The sequence below is a fragment of the Sander lucioperca genome, chromosome 11 (genome assembly GCF_008315115.2).
Source record: "Sander lucioperca isolate FBNREF2018 chromosome 11, SLUC_FBN_1.2, whole genome shotgun sequence".
Classification (NCBI taxonomy): Eukaryota; Metazoa; Chordata; class Actinopteri; order Perciformes; family Percidae; genus Sander; species Sander lucioperca.
The window spans coordinates 28,057,065-28,073,575 of NC_050183.1; the positions used below are offsets into that span (position 1 = coordinate 28,057,065).

Here is a 16,511-nt window from a genome sequence, read left to right on the forward strand (position 1 = left end):
TTAAACAATCTCAAAGAAAACTTAATGATTCTTACAAATTCTCTCAACAGACAGACTTATTGTCTCTCCATTTTTCCCTTCAACAGACCACATTAAAACAACAATGACACAGGACAAAACAAACCAACACAAAACATAAAACACAAATACTAATTTGAAGCTTCTTATTTATACTATAGGTTAGCCTAATCTATTTTCACGTCCTCCAAAGGGGCTCATAAGTTTTTATATGTTTTTGAAAACGTTCTCCTTCAAAGAAGACTCATAAGATTATTAAACAAAAGTCCTCCCAAAGAAGGCTCATATATTTTAACACTTTAGAAAACGTTCTCTTCAAAAAGAGACTCATATTTTTAGCCATAATGAACAGAATATTTCATATATATCTAATATAGGATATCCTTATCACGCATGCACAGCCTATCACACACAGCAGAAACACCCTTGTTCACACACACACACTGCTGTTCACACACACTCTCTCTCATACACACAGAAGTCGACATTATTCATGCATGTAATTCCTAAAAAGAGTCTCTTTTTCTCCCTTTTCTCCATTTCTTCACTTAAAGTTCCTTTTCCTCTGTTTCTCTAACTTCCTTAAGCCTTTGCTTCATTTGTCTCATATTCCTTTTCCTCTGTTTCTCTAGCTTCCTTAAAGCATTTGCTTTGTTTGTCTCATATTCCTTTTCCTCTGTTTCTCTAGCTTTTGTTTTCCTCTTATTTCTCATATGTTAACTCACACTTCCCCTGTCTGCGTTAATTTTAACACAAATAATTTATAACGGAACCCCATCACACAGCAATCACTACACAAAATACACACAGATTCGACACGGTGCAATCCCTCATCGCACACACAGAGCCACACATGAACTGACCAGCGCCCAAATAGTGAGAAAGCTCAACTTATAGTTGACCAGTGAAGCGGGAGTCAGTCCCTGAGTGCCCATGATGAAACGATGACCTGGGAGATGCAACCGATCCCATCCTCGTCGCCAAATTGTGGTGTTTTAAATAGTAGTGCTGTGATGCTGTATGAAGAGGAATCCGCCGACACTGATCTTGATTATAAAAAGGTTTATTACAAGCAAAGATTCAGCATCAATTTTACAAACTCCTGCAGGAAGCTTGGAGAACGACCAACCCAAATTCTTCCAAAAGTCGTTCTGCCTTTCCTTTGTGTGAGCCACGTATATATCCTATGCATTGTATGACCTAAAGTGGGAGGGTGTATGTGTGAGTATATGAACTGGCCAATCCAAGCCTGTTATCTGGCACAACTCCAAAAAAGGTCTCTTCTGTCTTGGGGGAACCTCTGCTCATGTTAACAGTTTCCAGATGTTCTCAGTAAGTGTAAAGTAAAGTTCATAGGACTCCCTTATAACCAACATTTAAGCAAAGTTTATAGAAAGTTATAGAATGGTCATATACTACATCACATAGGGCAGGTTTTCCATTATTTGCAAGTTTAGTATTTGGACCCCCGGCTCCTCCTGTCTTCTTGTCAAAGTGTCCTTGAGCATGACTGAAGCTCAACACAGAGGCAGTCCATTTACCATTCAACATTTATTTTACAAACTGATCGGATGTTTTGTATTAAAATCTTAATCCACAAAGTAACCATGGCTGTCAAAATGCAGCAAAGTATAAAGTAAAATATTTCCTTCTGAAATGGTACAATTCTTCTTAAGTAGTGACTTTTTCTTCACTCTACCCATTACATTTCCAGGTTATATCTGGGAAACAAACAGGCCTCTACTTGTATCTTTAAGCTAATAAGCAACTTTGATGGAAACTAAAGCCAGTGTTCATTTATGGTGTCCGTCACATTGGACGTTTTAAATAGTGTGTCAAGGAGTTAGGGACAGAGGAGTGTCACTGGCTGAAAGATCTTAAGTGTTTACACTGTGAGAGACCACCCACATAGCCAATTATGTAATAATTGTTACAGACCCAATCTGAATGTGTAAAGCGTCGTCCAAACGCAGTTACACTGCTGGTTTTGTGACATTGCAATAAAAAGGATGTAGCAACATATACACGATAGTCTTTTTTATCATTTTGACGATATATCGTTATACCACCCGGCCGTAGTAGTTAGCACTATTTGCTTATTGTACAATTTATTCTGTGGAAAATCATGTATTTTTAAATTCATGAGAAATTCATGACAACAAAGATTGGAAGCTTGGCTTTGGTGTCACGTGATACTTTTGCAAGCTTACATTGGTACATGTACACAGACCCCATCGAGCAGGTCCTGCAGTTAAAGATAAGGGTTTCAGCAGAAAGAGACTCCCTGAGTTGTTCTTAAAGCTGACTGCTGTGTAGTCTCGGTACTCGGTGTACTACGAGTGACTGTCAAGCATGCTGCAGATACAGTATATAGATAAGAGACGGTATAAGCAGTTGCATAACTATGCTCCTTTTTCACTAGTTTGGTTGAAAACGTGTATCATCATTGATGGCCTTGTTCATCTCCTCTCTAGGCCCCTGCTGGAAGTTTTTGACAAGAGCTATTACATCACGGTTTCCTATGAGGAGTGCAAGAGAAGGAGAAGGTGAGTGGACACAAAACTTGTATTGTTAATGTTTACCCTTTATTTTTTTAATATATACATTCTCACATTTACCCTTTTTGTAGTCATTGACTTCAGCTGATTTCTCCCCATATTCCTATTATGGCAAGAGCACATTTTCTAACAGTGTGTTATTATCTTCAGTACAAGACAGTACACTGTTCCCGACCCTCCCGGCCTGTTTGATGGCCATGTGTGGCCAATGTCCCTGAAGCACAGGAGAGAAATGGAGAGCAGCGGCTTGAATATTGGTATGTTGCAGCTTGTGTTTTTTTATTTATTTATATTAGCTAATGCTTTGGGAATTTTAGTGTAATCTATTCTATTATTCCAACAGTTTTTTAGGACAGATTTTAAACACCTTATTAAGTGATAAACTTTGTATGTGTTGCAGAGTGCCTGGATGGGTTGAAGTCCAAAGATGAGATCTACAACCAAGTTTATGAGGACATTCAGAACAATCTGCTCAATCGATTATAGGTAAGAAGACCGTTTCCAATTTGACAGAAATTACATTTAGGGGTGTCTGCGTGTATATCCTAGTTTGAAATATTTTCCACATTTGAGGGCTGACTCATTCAGTCTTATTTCTGCTGCTAAAAATATTCTGCTTTTGAAAAAAACAAATTTACTTAAAATGTATAGACACCCTTTTTGTACAATAATAATAATAATAATAATAATAATAATAATAATAATAATAATAATAATACAAAAAGCGTTGGTACAGGAGCAGATACAAGTGGTTTTATACACTCTGACCTCCTCTAATCCCAAGCTGCTGGTTGCTTTCGTCATCATCAATCGGGACTGGCACCACGCTATTGGCTACAAGTCTGTCCACACGTCTAAGCAGCCAGAATAAATAAATAAAGGCAAAGGTGAGGACTACTTCCTGCCAATCTACATCACGATCATCATTTTGTGTATTGACTTATTAACCTCTCACCCAACAAAATCAGGTGTGATGACTGTGGCTAATGTATTTCCGTTTTACCAATATTATTGTAATTTCTCACCCCAAAACATTCATTTTGGCAAAGTCTTCATGTTACTGTTTTATCAACATCAACTACAGTATAGACCAGACTGGTTTCATGTTTTCATGGTTTCAATGACCCATCCTGCAATAAATGTGATATCAAAATATGCTCCTTATGTCCTGACAGTGCACATGGAGTGAGTAGTGGTGCAATATATAATGATTCTGTTGGGGGAGCAATATTTGATAGGGTATATTTTCAGAATACGCTACCGCCGAAATATTCAATAAAGATATAATGGAGTATCAAAATATTCTCAAATAAGATGTCAATACTGTTATAGTTATACCTCTATGGGATTCAGCATGCCTGCACGATTGGAAATGGGAACACATAAGGAGGCACATTTCGATAGGGCAGCGCGACTAGACTCTACTGTGGATTTGCGCTACGGGACCATATTGGCATTTTTCAACAAGGCAGCATAGATCGTCAGAACAGTGGTAGTCACCCCTGTATTTAGCCTGTCAGGCAGTTTCTTCCTACCAAACTGGGTAAAAAGTCCCACTATAGTACGATTAACGTAACAAACACAAATACTAACTATTGTCAAATGCATACATTTAACCACTTGTACCTTTAAAAAAGTGTTGTTAGTAAAGACAGCTGTGGTTCAGTCATAGACTTTATGGGTTTAGTACACAGCCTGGAAGGAAACGCTGCCTGGAAGACGTTACTCGGGACAAACTATCCCAGGGTTATGACCGAAGCTCAAAACACGATAGCACAAAATGCTATTAGTAAGATAGCATGTTGTCTTTTTCAGCATAAATACCTAACTCAAACTCCAACTTATATTTATTAAGTGGAAACTTCATTTAGACAGTTCACGTATTGCTACAGCAGGGGGCAGTATGCGCTCCACAGGTTGGTTTGTGATCCGACAGAGAGCAAGAAGAAGAAGTAGAAAACGTAAACAGTTCCCCTGGTGGCTCTCTGCACCTGCAGCATGACAAGTACAAAGTTACTATTTGGTTTACTGCAGTCCCGATGACACCAGAAGGAGAACTTCCGGAGGCAACGTGACAACACTGAGGAGGATTCATTCATGGCTGCCCCTCCTGTGTGTGTGTGTGTGTGTGTGTGTGTGTGTGTGTGTGTGTGTGTGTGTCTGTCTGTCTGTCTGTCTGTGTGGGGGCAGCAAAAACTCCTGTCCTGAGGAGTGTCTCCTTATGGGAGTCACAGGACAGTGTCTGACTGTCCCGGGACACTCCTCAGGACACTACTAACAGGACAGGACCGTTTTTGCTGCCACTGCTGCTGGAGAATCTCTCACTTTACTGCTTTGTGTGCAGCTGAGCTGATGATGGCTGAGGCTGCGGGGCTTGTGAACACTTTGGACAACTGGAGAGTTGTGGACAAGATCATCATGTCCACCAAAACACCAGAGAAGAAGAGGATATTTGGCAAAGGCAACTTCCAGTCTCTGACAGGTATTATCTCCATGATGTGTCCAGCTGTGCACCAATCTCCCGCTCCATTGTCCCCTCACTCGCGAACAAGACCCCAAGGTACTTGAACTCCTTCACTTGGGGTAAGGACTCATTCCCTACCTGGAGAAGGCACTCCATCGGTTTCCTGCTGAGAACCATGGCCTCCGATTTAGAGGTGCTGATCCTCATCCCAGCCGCTTCACACTCGGCTGCGAACCGATCCAGTGAGTGCTGAAGGTCACAGGCCGATGATGCCATCAGGACCACATCATCTGCAAAAAGCAGCGATGAGATCCCCAGCTCACCGAACTGCAACCCCTCTCCACCCCGACTACGCCTCGATATCCTGTCCATAAATACTACAAACAGGATTGGTGACAAAGCGCAGCCCTGGGGGAGGCCAACCCTCACCTGAAACAAGTCCGACTTACTGCCGAGAACCCGGACACAGCTCTCGCTTTGGTCGTACAGAGATTGGATGGCCCTGAGAAGGGACCCCCTCACCCCATACTCCCGCAGCACCTCCCACAGTATCTCCTGGGGGACCCGGTCATACGCCTTCTCCAGATCCACAAAACACATGTAGACCGGTTGGGCATACTCCCAGGCTCCCTCCAGGATCCTTGCAAGAGTAAAGATCTGGTCCGTTGTTCCACGACCAGGACGGAATCCGCATTGTTCCTCTTCAACCTGAGGTTCGACTATCGACCGAACCCTCCTTTCCAGCACCTTGGAGTAGACTTTACCGGGGAGGCTGAGAAGTGTGATACCCCTGTAATTGGCACACACCCTCTGGTCCCCATTTTTGAAAAGGTGAACCACCACCCCGGTCTGCCACTCCTTAGGCACCGTCCCCGACTTCCACGCAATGTTGAAGAGGCGTGTCAACCAAGACAACCCCTCCACACCCAGAGCTTTAAGCATTTCTGGACGGATCTCATCAATCCCTGGGGCTTTGCCACTGTGGAGTTGTTTAACTACCTCAGCAACTTCCACCAGGGAAATTGACGACAATCCCCCATCATCCTCCAGCTCTGCCTCTACCATAGAGGGCGTATTAGTCGGATTTAGGAGTTCCTCAAAGTGCTCCTTCCACCGCCCTATTACCTCCTCAGTTGAGGTCGACAGCGTCCCATCCATACTGTACACAGCTTGGATGGTTCCCCGCTTCCCCCTCCTGAGGTGGCGAACGGTTTTCCAGAAGCACCTTGGTGACGACCGAAAGTCCTTCTCCATGTCTTCTCCGAACTCCTCCCACACCCGCTGCTTTGCCTCTTTCACGGCAGAGGCTGCAGCCCTTCGGGCCCTTCGGTACCTTGCCACTGCCTCCGGAGTCCTCTGGGATAACATATCCCGGAAAGACTCCTTCTTCAGTCGGACGGCTTCCCTGACCACCGGTGTCCACCACGGTGTTCGTGGGTTACCGCCCCTTGAGGCACCTAAGACCCTAAGACCACAGCTCCTCGCGGCAGCTTCAGCAATGGAAACTTTGAACATTGTCCACTCGGGTTCAATGCCCCCAGCCTCCACAGGGATGCACGAAAAGCTCCACCGGAGGTGTGAGTTGAAAGTCTGTCGGACAGGGGCCTCCTCCAGACGTTCCCAATTTACCCGCACTACCCGTTTGGGCTTACCAGGTCTGTCCAGAGTCTTCCCCCACCCTCTGACCCAACTCACCACCAGATGGTGATCGGTTGACAGCTCTGCCCCTCTCTTCACCCGTGTGTCCAAAACATACGGCCTCAGATCAGATGAAACGATTATAAAATCGATCATTGACCTTTGGCCTAGGGTGCTCTGGTACCAAGTACACTTATGAGCATCCCTATGTTCAAACATGGTGTTTGTTATAGACAATCCATGACTAGCACAGAAGTCCAACAACAAACAACCACTCTGGTTTAGATCAGGGAGGCCCAATCACGCCTCTCCATGTGTCTCCATCATTGCCCACGTGCGCGTTGAAGTCCCCCAGCAGAACTATGGAGTCCCCCACTGGAGCCCCATATAGGACTCCACTCAACGTCTCCAAGAAGGCTGAATACTCCGAACTCTTGTTTGGTGCATATGCACAAACAACAGTCAGAGTTTTTTTTGGGGGGGCTCTTATTTTGGAAAACAACAGGTTGTGAGGTGTGCTAAAATCTTTCATTCTTTCTTTCTTTCTTTCTGACAGGAAGGCAGACAGATAGACAGGCAGACAGAATAAATGAATGGGAAATTGCCTTCGTTGGAAAATTCCCTGTTTTTAGTTCTGACGGTCTCACCGTAATAGCAAGTGTATACGCGCACCGCGAAATATAGGGGCGGCTAGTTTGACCGCTTATTTCGAGGTGGAGGCTGGCTTGACCGCAGTGATGAAGGACACGGGATGATGCAATCACACAGCAACACTGTGTTGTCTCTTTAGACACTAAGATACACTAGTGTCCCTTTAGAGAGACACTGCTGTCTCTTTAGAGACACTCTGAGAGACGCTACTGTCCTTTTAGAGACACTGAGAGACACTACTGTCCATTTGGACTCTCTGAGAGACATTACTGTCCCTTTAGAGACACTCTGAGAGACACTACTTTTCTTTTAGAGACACTCTGAGAGACACTACTGTCCCTTTGGACACTCTGAGAGACAGTGAGAGACACTACTGTCCCTTTGGACACTGAGAGACATTACTGTCCCTTTAGAGACACTCTGAGAGACATTACTGTCCTTTTAGAAACACTCTGAGAGACACTACTGTCCCTTTGGACACTCTTAAGAGACAGTGAGAAACACTACTGTCCCTTTGGACACTCTGAGAGGCACTACTGTCCCTTTAGAGACACTGTGGAGCTGCATTAGCGCTAGAGCTGCTCTAACACATGTTGTCCTCTGTGTCTCTGGACGTCTCTGGACAGAGTTTCCGTAAATATGGAAACTGACAGCAGATAAAATATAGCTGTGTATTAGGTAACATACCCATTGTCTTTTAATCTGGACTGTTCTAGAAGCCTCTACAGATGTGTAACATCTGTCCCCACATCCTCTGCTGCACTGATAGCCGATTGGTGAAGTGTACAAAACTCTATTTCTATTTCTCCTTCCTTTTTGGAGAGCCCTTGCAGGGAAGGAATGATTCCGGGACATTTTCTAGCAGGGTGAATGTGATATTTCAGGACAAAGAGCAGAGCTCATTGTGTCTTTCTTTGTTCCTGTCAGGTGAAGAACAAAGCGCTGATGGAGCTGTTGAGGAGGAAGGTTCGTCTGGCTCAGCCGTACGCCGGAGTCTTCCTGAAGAGAGATGATAAGTGAGTGGTTTCCATGCCTGAGGTCTAACACTGCATGCTCTCCTTCACTGCATGGAACACAAACTCCAACGTTGGTTGTTGTTGCTACTGCTGCTTCACATTAAAAGCCTTCCACCGGTGTGCCAATGGGAGACTTTTATTTTGAAACAGCTTCAGGAAATGAATGTAATTGTCACTGAGATTGGTGGGGCTTTATTAGACAGTCCTTCCAGAAAAATGCAAGTTTTTTTGTGATTGTTGCGGGCAGAAATCCTTGATTATGTGGCACGTTTTCTTAAAAAATGCGATGGAATATGCGGGATATTTATGCAATTTTATGCGATGAAATTGCAGGAACTTGCAAAAACTGCGGTTTCATCAGGGCTTCATCGCGGTGTGTGCAGCTTTTCGATGACGTTCACGTTGCGTAATTATGTCACTTCATAACGTTCCCATGGCAACAGGGGAAAATGGCTGCTCTTGTGTGAAGTAAACTCAACATTTTTCAACTTTCTGCTAAGATATGTGTGACTTTTTTTCAACAAAAATACGGGGATTATGAAGTCATGCAAGCCCTGCATATTTTGCGCGGAAATCAGCAATTTATGCGGCGAAAGTGCGGCGTATTTGAAAAAAATGCAGCCCCTACATAAATATGTGGACTTTGGCTGATTATGCATTGAATTATGTGATCGCATAATCACGTTTTTCTGGAGGGACTGATTAGAGGTCTTATTTTTCCCTTGACGTGGGTCTACACACAACAGAATGTGGATGGATGAGTTTAAACTCTGTCAGCCGTCACGTGTATTTGCCGATATATATGCGTGCAGTCATCTGGAAGTGACCTGCTGCCTGCCGTCCCTGTCTCCTGCAGTAATGAGTCCGACGTGGTGGAGTCTCTGGATGCCGTCTACTCTACAGGGACCTTTGTCCAGATCCATGAGAAGCAGGACCTGGGGGACAAGCTGAGGATGATCGTCATGGGACACCGCAGGTTAGAGACACCGAGAGAAAGAAGAAGACGCTGCTGTCCGTGCCGCCCTGCGGCCTGCTGTTACCTCTGCTCTGTGTTCTCTGCTCTCTCAGGATCCGGATCACCAGACAGCTGGAGGTGGAGCCTGAGGAGGCAGCGACGTCCCCCTCGTGGTCTGAGTCGGAGTCCGAGTCCCAACACAAACCGCCACAGAGACGCAAAGCCAAACGCAGCCGCAAGGACCAGCCGGGGTCAGTGACGGAGCAGCTGGAGGACAAGGTGTGTTACATGTCATATAGACCATTGCAAACACACACACACACACACACATGCAGACGTGCAGCACACGCACACACGTACAAATGTAAACACAAGCACTCTAAATGGCCCCAAGTAAATTTCCTGTTGCAGTGTATGTGAATGACATCAACTGACTGGAAGTTAACAAGGGGCCAGGCTGGTGCCTAGCAATGGCATTCCGTTGAAAAGGTCTATATCGCTCTCAGACAAATAAACACACACACACACACACACACACACACACACACACACACACCCCGTTCATACGGCCAAGCAACACTCACACCTTCTTCTAGGCTGTCTGGTCGTTATTCTCCTTTTCTGGGCTGGTAGTGAGTCAGCACACACTGATACTGCTTAACTATATTTATTCAAACACTGGAAATGCAACACAGTTCTTAGGCAGAACAGGAACCCTAACCCACCGGAGATCCCCAGGAAAAGAACCAGGTCCACTGATGTCAACTGCTTAGTGTTGCTATGACTTCCTGTTCAGCCTGGCTGCTGGAATCGGCTGGAAACTGTCCGACTTGACAGCAAGTTTTTGTCAGAACCCCCCAGCTGCTGCCGCCTGCTCTCGTCCACTTTACAGACGAGGCGCAGTTTATCTCGAACAAGCCTACTAGCTCTATTGGCGCTAGTTTGGCTTGACTCAGTTGGGTCAGTTTTCTGGGTGACAGCTGCAGTAAATTACCATGTAAGTTACTCATGGCATGAATGCTAACAGGCAAAAATATATGTACAGTTTAGGCAGCTTTAATTTTAAACCGGCTATGAGGTTTATAGAAAAGGCAGTGGTGGTTGTGTTCATTTATGCAAATGACTGTGGCATTTGTCGTTTTTGATTGTAATGCATTTGTCATCCCAACTTAACAAACAAATTAACCTTTGAAATGTTTGACCTTACACTTGACAGCTTCAGGATGACGTCTGAAAGGTCTGACCCCAAACTAGAAGCTTTGCTTCAATTTGGTGATGCATTTGTTGAAGAGTTGCAGGCAAGTGATGTTTACATCTACAATATTGTACAATTTCAGATGACCAGAGTAATCAGCAAGTTTCACATCCTCTTGAGTCTTTAATTATACTAACTCTTTGTACAGAGAGAAAACCAGCAGTCACAGGGGGATGTGGCAGTGCCTGATGTGGCAGTAACAGAGCAACGCAGGGTCAATTGGTGGAAAAGGGACCTGGATGGACAAAGGTTAACTAGGAAGAAAAGGAAGAAAAAGGTATCATCTGCTGGTAAGTGTCTTGTTTTATAAAAGTATGTCAATCTTTATATTAAACCTGGCTTTAAATAACATTGGGCTATACTTTATTTTGTACCACTTTATAATAATAGGCTACTTTTTTAACAAAGGCGTAGAGAGACATAATGACAATAATTCAATAAAAGTAATGTGCGTTCTACCAACTCTGCTCTTATTTTATTTCTTCTTGGTAGAGCGTGTTAAGGTTTTAATGTGATAAATTAAAAGCATCACTGAATATTTTAACAATTAAAGGGCTCAATTGTTATTTATGTTGTTGTTTTTTGTTTCTAACCAGGTGCTTATGCTGCTACTGAAGATCCCTCTTCCAGCAATGAAATTCCCTCTTCTAGCACTTCAATGTCTAACAAGTACCTGCATGCTGGTAATTTCATATTACAGTGGATTTGTTTTGGTTTTTTTTTGGTAAATTTCGAGTATTACTCACTTTTTACTCAAGTTTATGATTTGACAAGTAACAGTTTCCTACTGAGACTGTAATGCACTCTTATACTCCTAACTGCCACCATAACAATCTTTTTCTTTATTTTTGAAGACTTCACTTTACAGAGGCTGGAGGAAATTTTACAGGAGGAAAGCAATCTTGATTGCCAACAGACACCAATATCAATTTGGAGCAAAAGGCAGAGGGAAGTCCAGCAACGCTGGCAACAGTCAAGGCAGCAAAATCTTGACAGCCTTCTGGCAGCCAAGAGCACCACAGACAGATGTTGTAGTCACTGCCAGTCAGAAAAAGCAGTCATCTGTTGCCGTGATTGTATGCCTGTGGAGTGGTTTTGTGTAGAATGTGACCGTACTATCCATAGGCAGCACGTACTTCATAACAGGCAAACCATTGTTGATGGGTTTTACAAGTACATTCCACCATCTGAGTCAGTGACCCTTACGGATGGAACGCACAGCATCTGTGAACAAGGTAAAATGTTTCTCTTTGTGCCTCTGAGCGAGCAGAGACATGATGTTTTTATGTTGTCCGTTCGTACGTCCCATTCTTTTCAATGCTGTATCTCAGGAACAACTTGAAAATTTGGCACAAACATCCACTTGGACTCAAGGATGAACTAATAAGATTTTGGTGCTCCGAGGTAAAGGTCACTGTGACCTCACAAACCCGTTTTTGGCCGAGAATTCATTTGTTAATTATGACAAAATTTCTCACAAATGTTTTTAATAGGATAAAATGAACTAATGACATGGCAATATAGTGATAACTTTAAGTGTTCCAAGAAATACACTTAATACATGTTGTTAAATTCCTTTAAAGTCTTTACTACATATTATGAGTCTGAACTAGAACTACAGCGTCGCAGTTGTTGCCAACCAGTGAAGTTGCCGTTTACATCTATGTCAGTCCAATTTGTTATCTATAATACTGTCTTGTGATGCAGATGTTCTTACAGATAATATTATGATCCTTGCTTGTCCCTGCAGCATGCTTGTTGCCTGTCACCTCCCCACCCAGAGTTTGCTGTGGTAACTCGGACTTCGCTCTGTCTGCTGGTAGACCTGTCATTTTGGTTTGCATAAATGGTGTGTGTGTGTGTGTGTGTGTGTGTGTGTGTGTGTGTTATTTATATATATTTATATTTATTTATTTATATATATATACTTATACTTAAATATTACTTTTGCGTTTTCACTTTTATTTTATGTTTTTACTGCTTTTAGGGCGTTATGATCTTCATGTGCCACAAGAAACGTGCAGCCACTGTGGGAGTCAGTGGACTCCTAATTTGACTGACTTTGTAATGAGTGGCTACTGGCCGACCACAATGCAGGCACAAACACTGTTTCAACAGGACCTGTTTGAATCTTTTGACACTATGAAGACAACAGCCCCAGGGATGTCCCGACAGGCCTTCACTGCAATGCTGGACCAGAGGACAAAGCACTTTGGAAGAGTGAGTCAAAATTTACAATATAATCACTATTTATTATTACACTGTGTAACACTCGGATGTAATTAATGAAAAATATATTTAATTAGATAAGGTGTGAGTATGAGAACATAAAATAACATAGCTTTATTTGTATAGCGCCTTTCATACACAGAAGAAGGAAAGGAAGTGATCAAGAAACCAATATCTGTTTTTTAGGTAATTAGTAAGCATCAGTTCTATGACTCATGGTTGATTTTAATGTGTCACCTGTACAGTAAAAGTGTATGCATTAGTTTCAAACTTGAGTGTCAAATATCCTAAAACTATTCACAACTTTGTTGTTGTGAATGAAATGGGACACAGACACCTCAACATATATTTTGTATAGATAGTCTTAATTTATATTTTAAAATCTACTAAAATTAGAGCTGCAAAGATGTGATATGTTGTAGTTTCTTCTCTCCTCTGTGACAGTAAACTGAATATCTTTGAGTTGTGGACGAAACAAGACATTTGAGGATGTCATCTTGAGCTTTGGGAAACACTGATCCACATTTTTCACCTTTTCTGACATTTTAGAGACCAAACCACTCATCCATTCATTTAGAAAAGAATCCAATCATTAATCAACAATGAAAATAATAGGTAATTACATCCCTTATTAAAAAAACCCCTCTGTATTTATTTTTATATTGCAGAAAGGCAAGATTAATTCAGATGCCTTCCAAAGGAGCTTTTTGCAGTACATTTACTGCAAATTTGAAGAAAGGCAACTGATGGGATTGGAGTCATTTGTCTGTCCAGCCTGTGTCCCTGATCAGTTAGTTGTGTCTTTGGATGGTAACCGGAAGCTTTACAGGTTCCAAAGTGGAAATGGGTGAGTTGTATGTACACACAGACAACCCACAATAGAAGCAATATGTAACGTTTATAGTAACATGATACCTCAACTGTTTACATTTTTATTTTATGTGTTAGCAATGTTGGGATGTTTTCCTGTAGGGACGAGGAGCCTGGCTTCTTTGATGGGGTCTTTTTGGCAAATGACAATGAGGTGTCCAGTTTTGTTGAGGAGGTCCGTGGAGCGGTCAAGAGTGTAAGTTTCATAAGTCTAAATAAAACAAGTTAATTTTGGTGTGTTTGCTTGCATACATCACATTGTTAAAAGATTTACGCCTGTTTGCTGTCAAGTGTATTATGGTAACTAGGGTGACATGCAGCGATGCTTCTGTTTGGGAGCATCAAAGGGCAGCGCAGACATTTAAGTGGCACCGAAATTAGGCACTGAAATCCGCGTTGCTATTCCATCCAGTAGATACTGGTCTTTAAGGCATCGGTGCCATTTTAGCATTGGGTCTTGGTACCCAACCCTATTGATGACCCATATTTAGAGATGAGACAGAAGTGTTAAGCAATGAGAATTTGAACAACAAAAGTAATCGTATCAAGTACCACAATGGGTGCCCTGGTAGCATAAATGTAGGGACATGAATGTAGGGGTTGCAGGGAAATTTTGCCAATCTACTCCATGTATTTTCTCTGAGTATTGTTTTTTACCCTAACACAAATTTCCATGTTTGGTTCCATAAAAAGGACTTTGACTCACTGCTAAGACTCACAGCTCCAAGATTCTGAAGAAGTATTTCTTTTTTTTAAAGAGGATGAGAAAACCCTAAAAATCTGGATTGATGGATAATAAATTGATAATTTAGTGTCATTGTCTTTATTTCACCAGACTACTGGAAAAGCTGTGTGTGGTGACTCCCACTGGACAGCCGCCAGGGAAACGTCCAGACAGGCTAACAAATTGGATGAAGAGGGTGTGGAAATAGCTGTTTGTAGGCATGGATTTCTCCTGAAAGGTATCTTTTTGTTTCTTTCTTTTATATATATATATATATATATATATATATATATATATATATATATATATATATATATATATATATATATATATATATAAATGTGAAAAATGTCTATATAACCTAGTTTTTAATGATTTATTATGTTTATTGATTATTCCTTTCGTCCCTGAAGGTCTGAACATGTTTCGTGGTGAAATCTTTGCCTACCCAATGTTCCTCCAAAAAGAGTTTATTGGCTCGAACTTTGTTGCCATGGATGTGACCTGTCGCTACTTTCCATATGTGGAAAAAGTGACTGAAGTGCTGCATCATCTAGATCCTCTTAAGGAAACGAAGCCATGCCTGTCTGTGATGCATGCAAAAGCACACAATACAAAATGTGAGGTAATGTCTTTTTGAAATTTGCCACTACAAGTCTACAAAATTGTAGATCATAAGAAGTTGCTTCTTTCTACAATTTTTCTATTATTGGGTAAGAACCAATAGTCTGAAAAAGCACATAAATGCAAGCATTCCATTAAGAGCTTTGATCGGTTTTATACATGATATACACAATGTTGAATAACAAGGTTTCCTGACAAAGAAAGTAGCACAGAAAACTGATCTCTGTCTTCCTGCATATACTTTCTTGTTTTTTTTAAATTGTATTGTTTCATTATTTTCCACAACAGCAGACTGGTGTTTACAGTGCATTTAATAGCAGGTATAAATGCAATAGGTAACAATGTGTTGTCTTTGCCTTGATAAAACCTAATATTTCCTTGTTAACCTACTCTACGTCTCCATGCAGATCAAGTTAAGTGCAAGAAACCAGGAAGGGGTTGGCACCACTATTGGTGAAGAGGTTGAGCAGGTTAACAGTTTCCTTTCAAGATGTGCTGTTACCACCAAATACATGTCCAAGTCAGGTTGGTAAATGTACATGCCTATTAGAAATGTAGGTTTAGAAATCTATACAATTGTTTCTGCACTGTTAAAATGTATCATAATCATAATATGGGATTTCTGAAATGTGGGCACTATTTTGGCCATAACTAGTAGGAAGTTATATTGCCTAATTTGGGTGAACTGCTGCTTGTTTGTTTTATAATCAACAGTAAGGACAGACATGTTAACAGTCCATGCCATGGGGTGGAATGACCGCAAGAGGGACAACCTCTATAGAGCCTTGTCTTCAAGATACTACAAGGTTTGTTAAGATTTTCTATCAAACAATTAGATGCTATATGTATATGTTTCTGGCTGTGGCTCAGGAGGTTGAGTGTGGCTGTCCACTAATCACAGGCATCTATGTTAGCAAGCATGATGTGTTTGTGTGAAAGGTTGAAAAAAAGCAACATTTAAAGTCAAGTGGTACAAGTCGATATAGATGTGTTACATTTACATTGAAAGATGTGTTGCATATTTTCTTTATAATCCAGCAGTATGAAATACTAAAGCCTTGTAAATCTTATGTATTTATGTTGTTTATGTATAAAGTTTTGCTGCATGTATTTGTGTTGCATCTGAAATATGTTTAACCCTTACACAGACATTAAAAAACACCCATGAGACAACAGTGACCCTGAAGAACATGCAGGAACAATATCAGTGTTCTGATAACACACTGGAACAGTGGGTAGCTCAGGTCAAGGACTGGGCCAGTACTGGTAAGATTTTTTTGAACTTGACATATAGTAACTTTTCAGCACTGTATAACATCATCATGTATTAAACCATCTGCTTTGTACTGTATTGGAGCTGGGCAGTGAAATTAAACTACTGACTAAATTGTAAAATATTTAATACAGTGAAAAATGTATAGGTTGGTCTGGTTTCTACATATGTAAAGCAATTTTGCATTTAAAACAAAGGCAATGAAATACCACTGTACGGTATATTTATTTTAATTG

General features: G+C 41.7%; 2 protein-coding genes and 1 long non-coding RNA gene across 4 annotated transcripts; all 3 read left to right on the forward strand.

Annotated features, from left to right (window-relative positions):
* The first annotated feature begins 2,196 nt into the window (after positions 1 to 2,196).
* On the forward strand, positions 2,197 to 3,227 carry LOC116058846 (nicotinamide riboside kinase 2-like). 2 transcript variants are annotated; one of them, XM_031311773.2, is made up of 4 exons: positions 2,199 to 2,402; positions 2,493 to 2,564; positions 2,727 to 2,833; positions 2,977 to 3,226. In XM_031311773.2, exons 1-4 carry the CDS (start codon positions 2,371 to 2,373, stop codon positions 3,060 to 3,062), a joined length of 297 nt encoding a protein of 98 aa, XP_031167633.1. In that variant the 5' UTR covers positions 2,199 to 2,370; the 3' UTR covers positions 3,063 to 3,226. The 2 variants fall into 2 exon arrangements, with proteins under 2 accessions (XP_035863446.1, XP_031167633.1); XM_036007553.1 differs by having other exon boundaries at positions 2,197 to 2,564; positions 2,977 to 3,227.
* A 5,033-nt stretch (positions 3,228 to 8,260) lies between these two features.
* On the forward strand, positions 8,261 to 10,592 carry LOC116058913 (lon protease homolog, mitochondrial-like). Its single transcript, XM_031311874.1, has 4 exons — positions 8,261 to 8,345; positions 9,202 to 9,321; positions 9,414 to 9,579; positions 10,517 to 10,592. The coding sequence occupies exons 1-4, from the start codon at positions 8,275 to 8,277 to the stop codon at positions 10,532 to 10,534; spliced, it is 375 nt and encodes a 124-aa protein (XP_031167734.1). The 5' UTR covers positions 8,261 to 8,274; the 3' UTR covers positions 10,535 to 10,592.
* A 114-nt stretch (positions 10,593 to 10,706) lies between these two features.
* Positions 10,707 to 11,629, forward strand: LOC116058915. The gene is made up of 3 exons (XR_004107148.1): positions 10,707 to 10,845; positions 11,152 to 11,238; positions 11,410 to 11,629. It is a non-coding gene; the product is annotated as an uncharacterized LOC116058915 (long non-coding RNA).
* Positions 11,630 to 16,511: the final 4,882 nt, after the last annotated feature.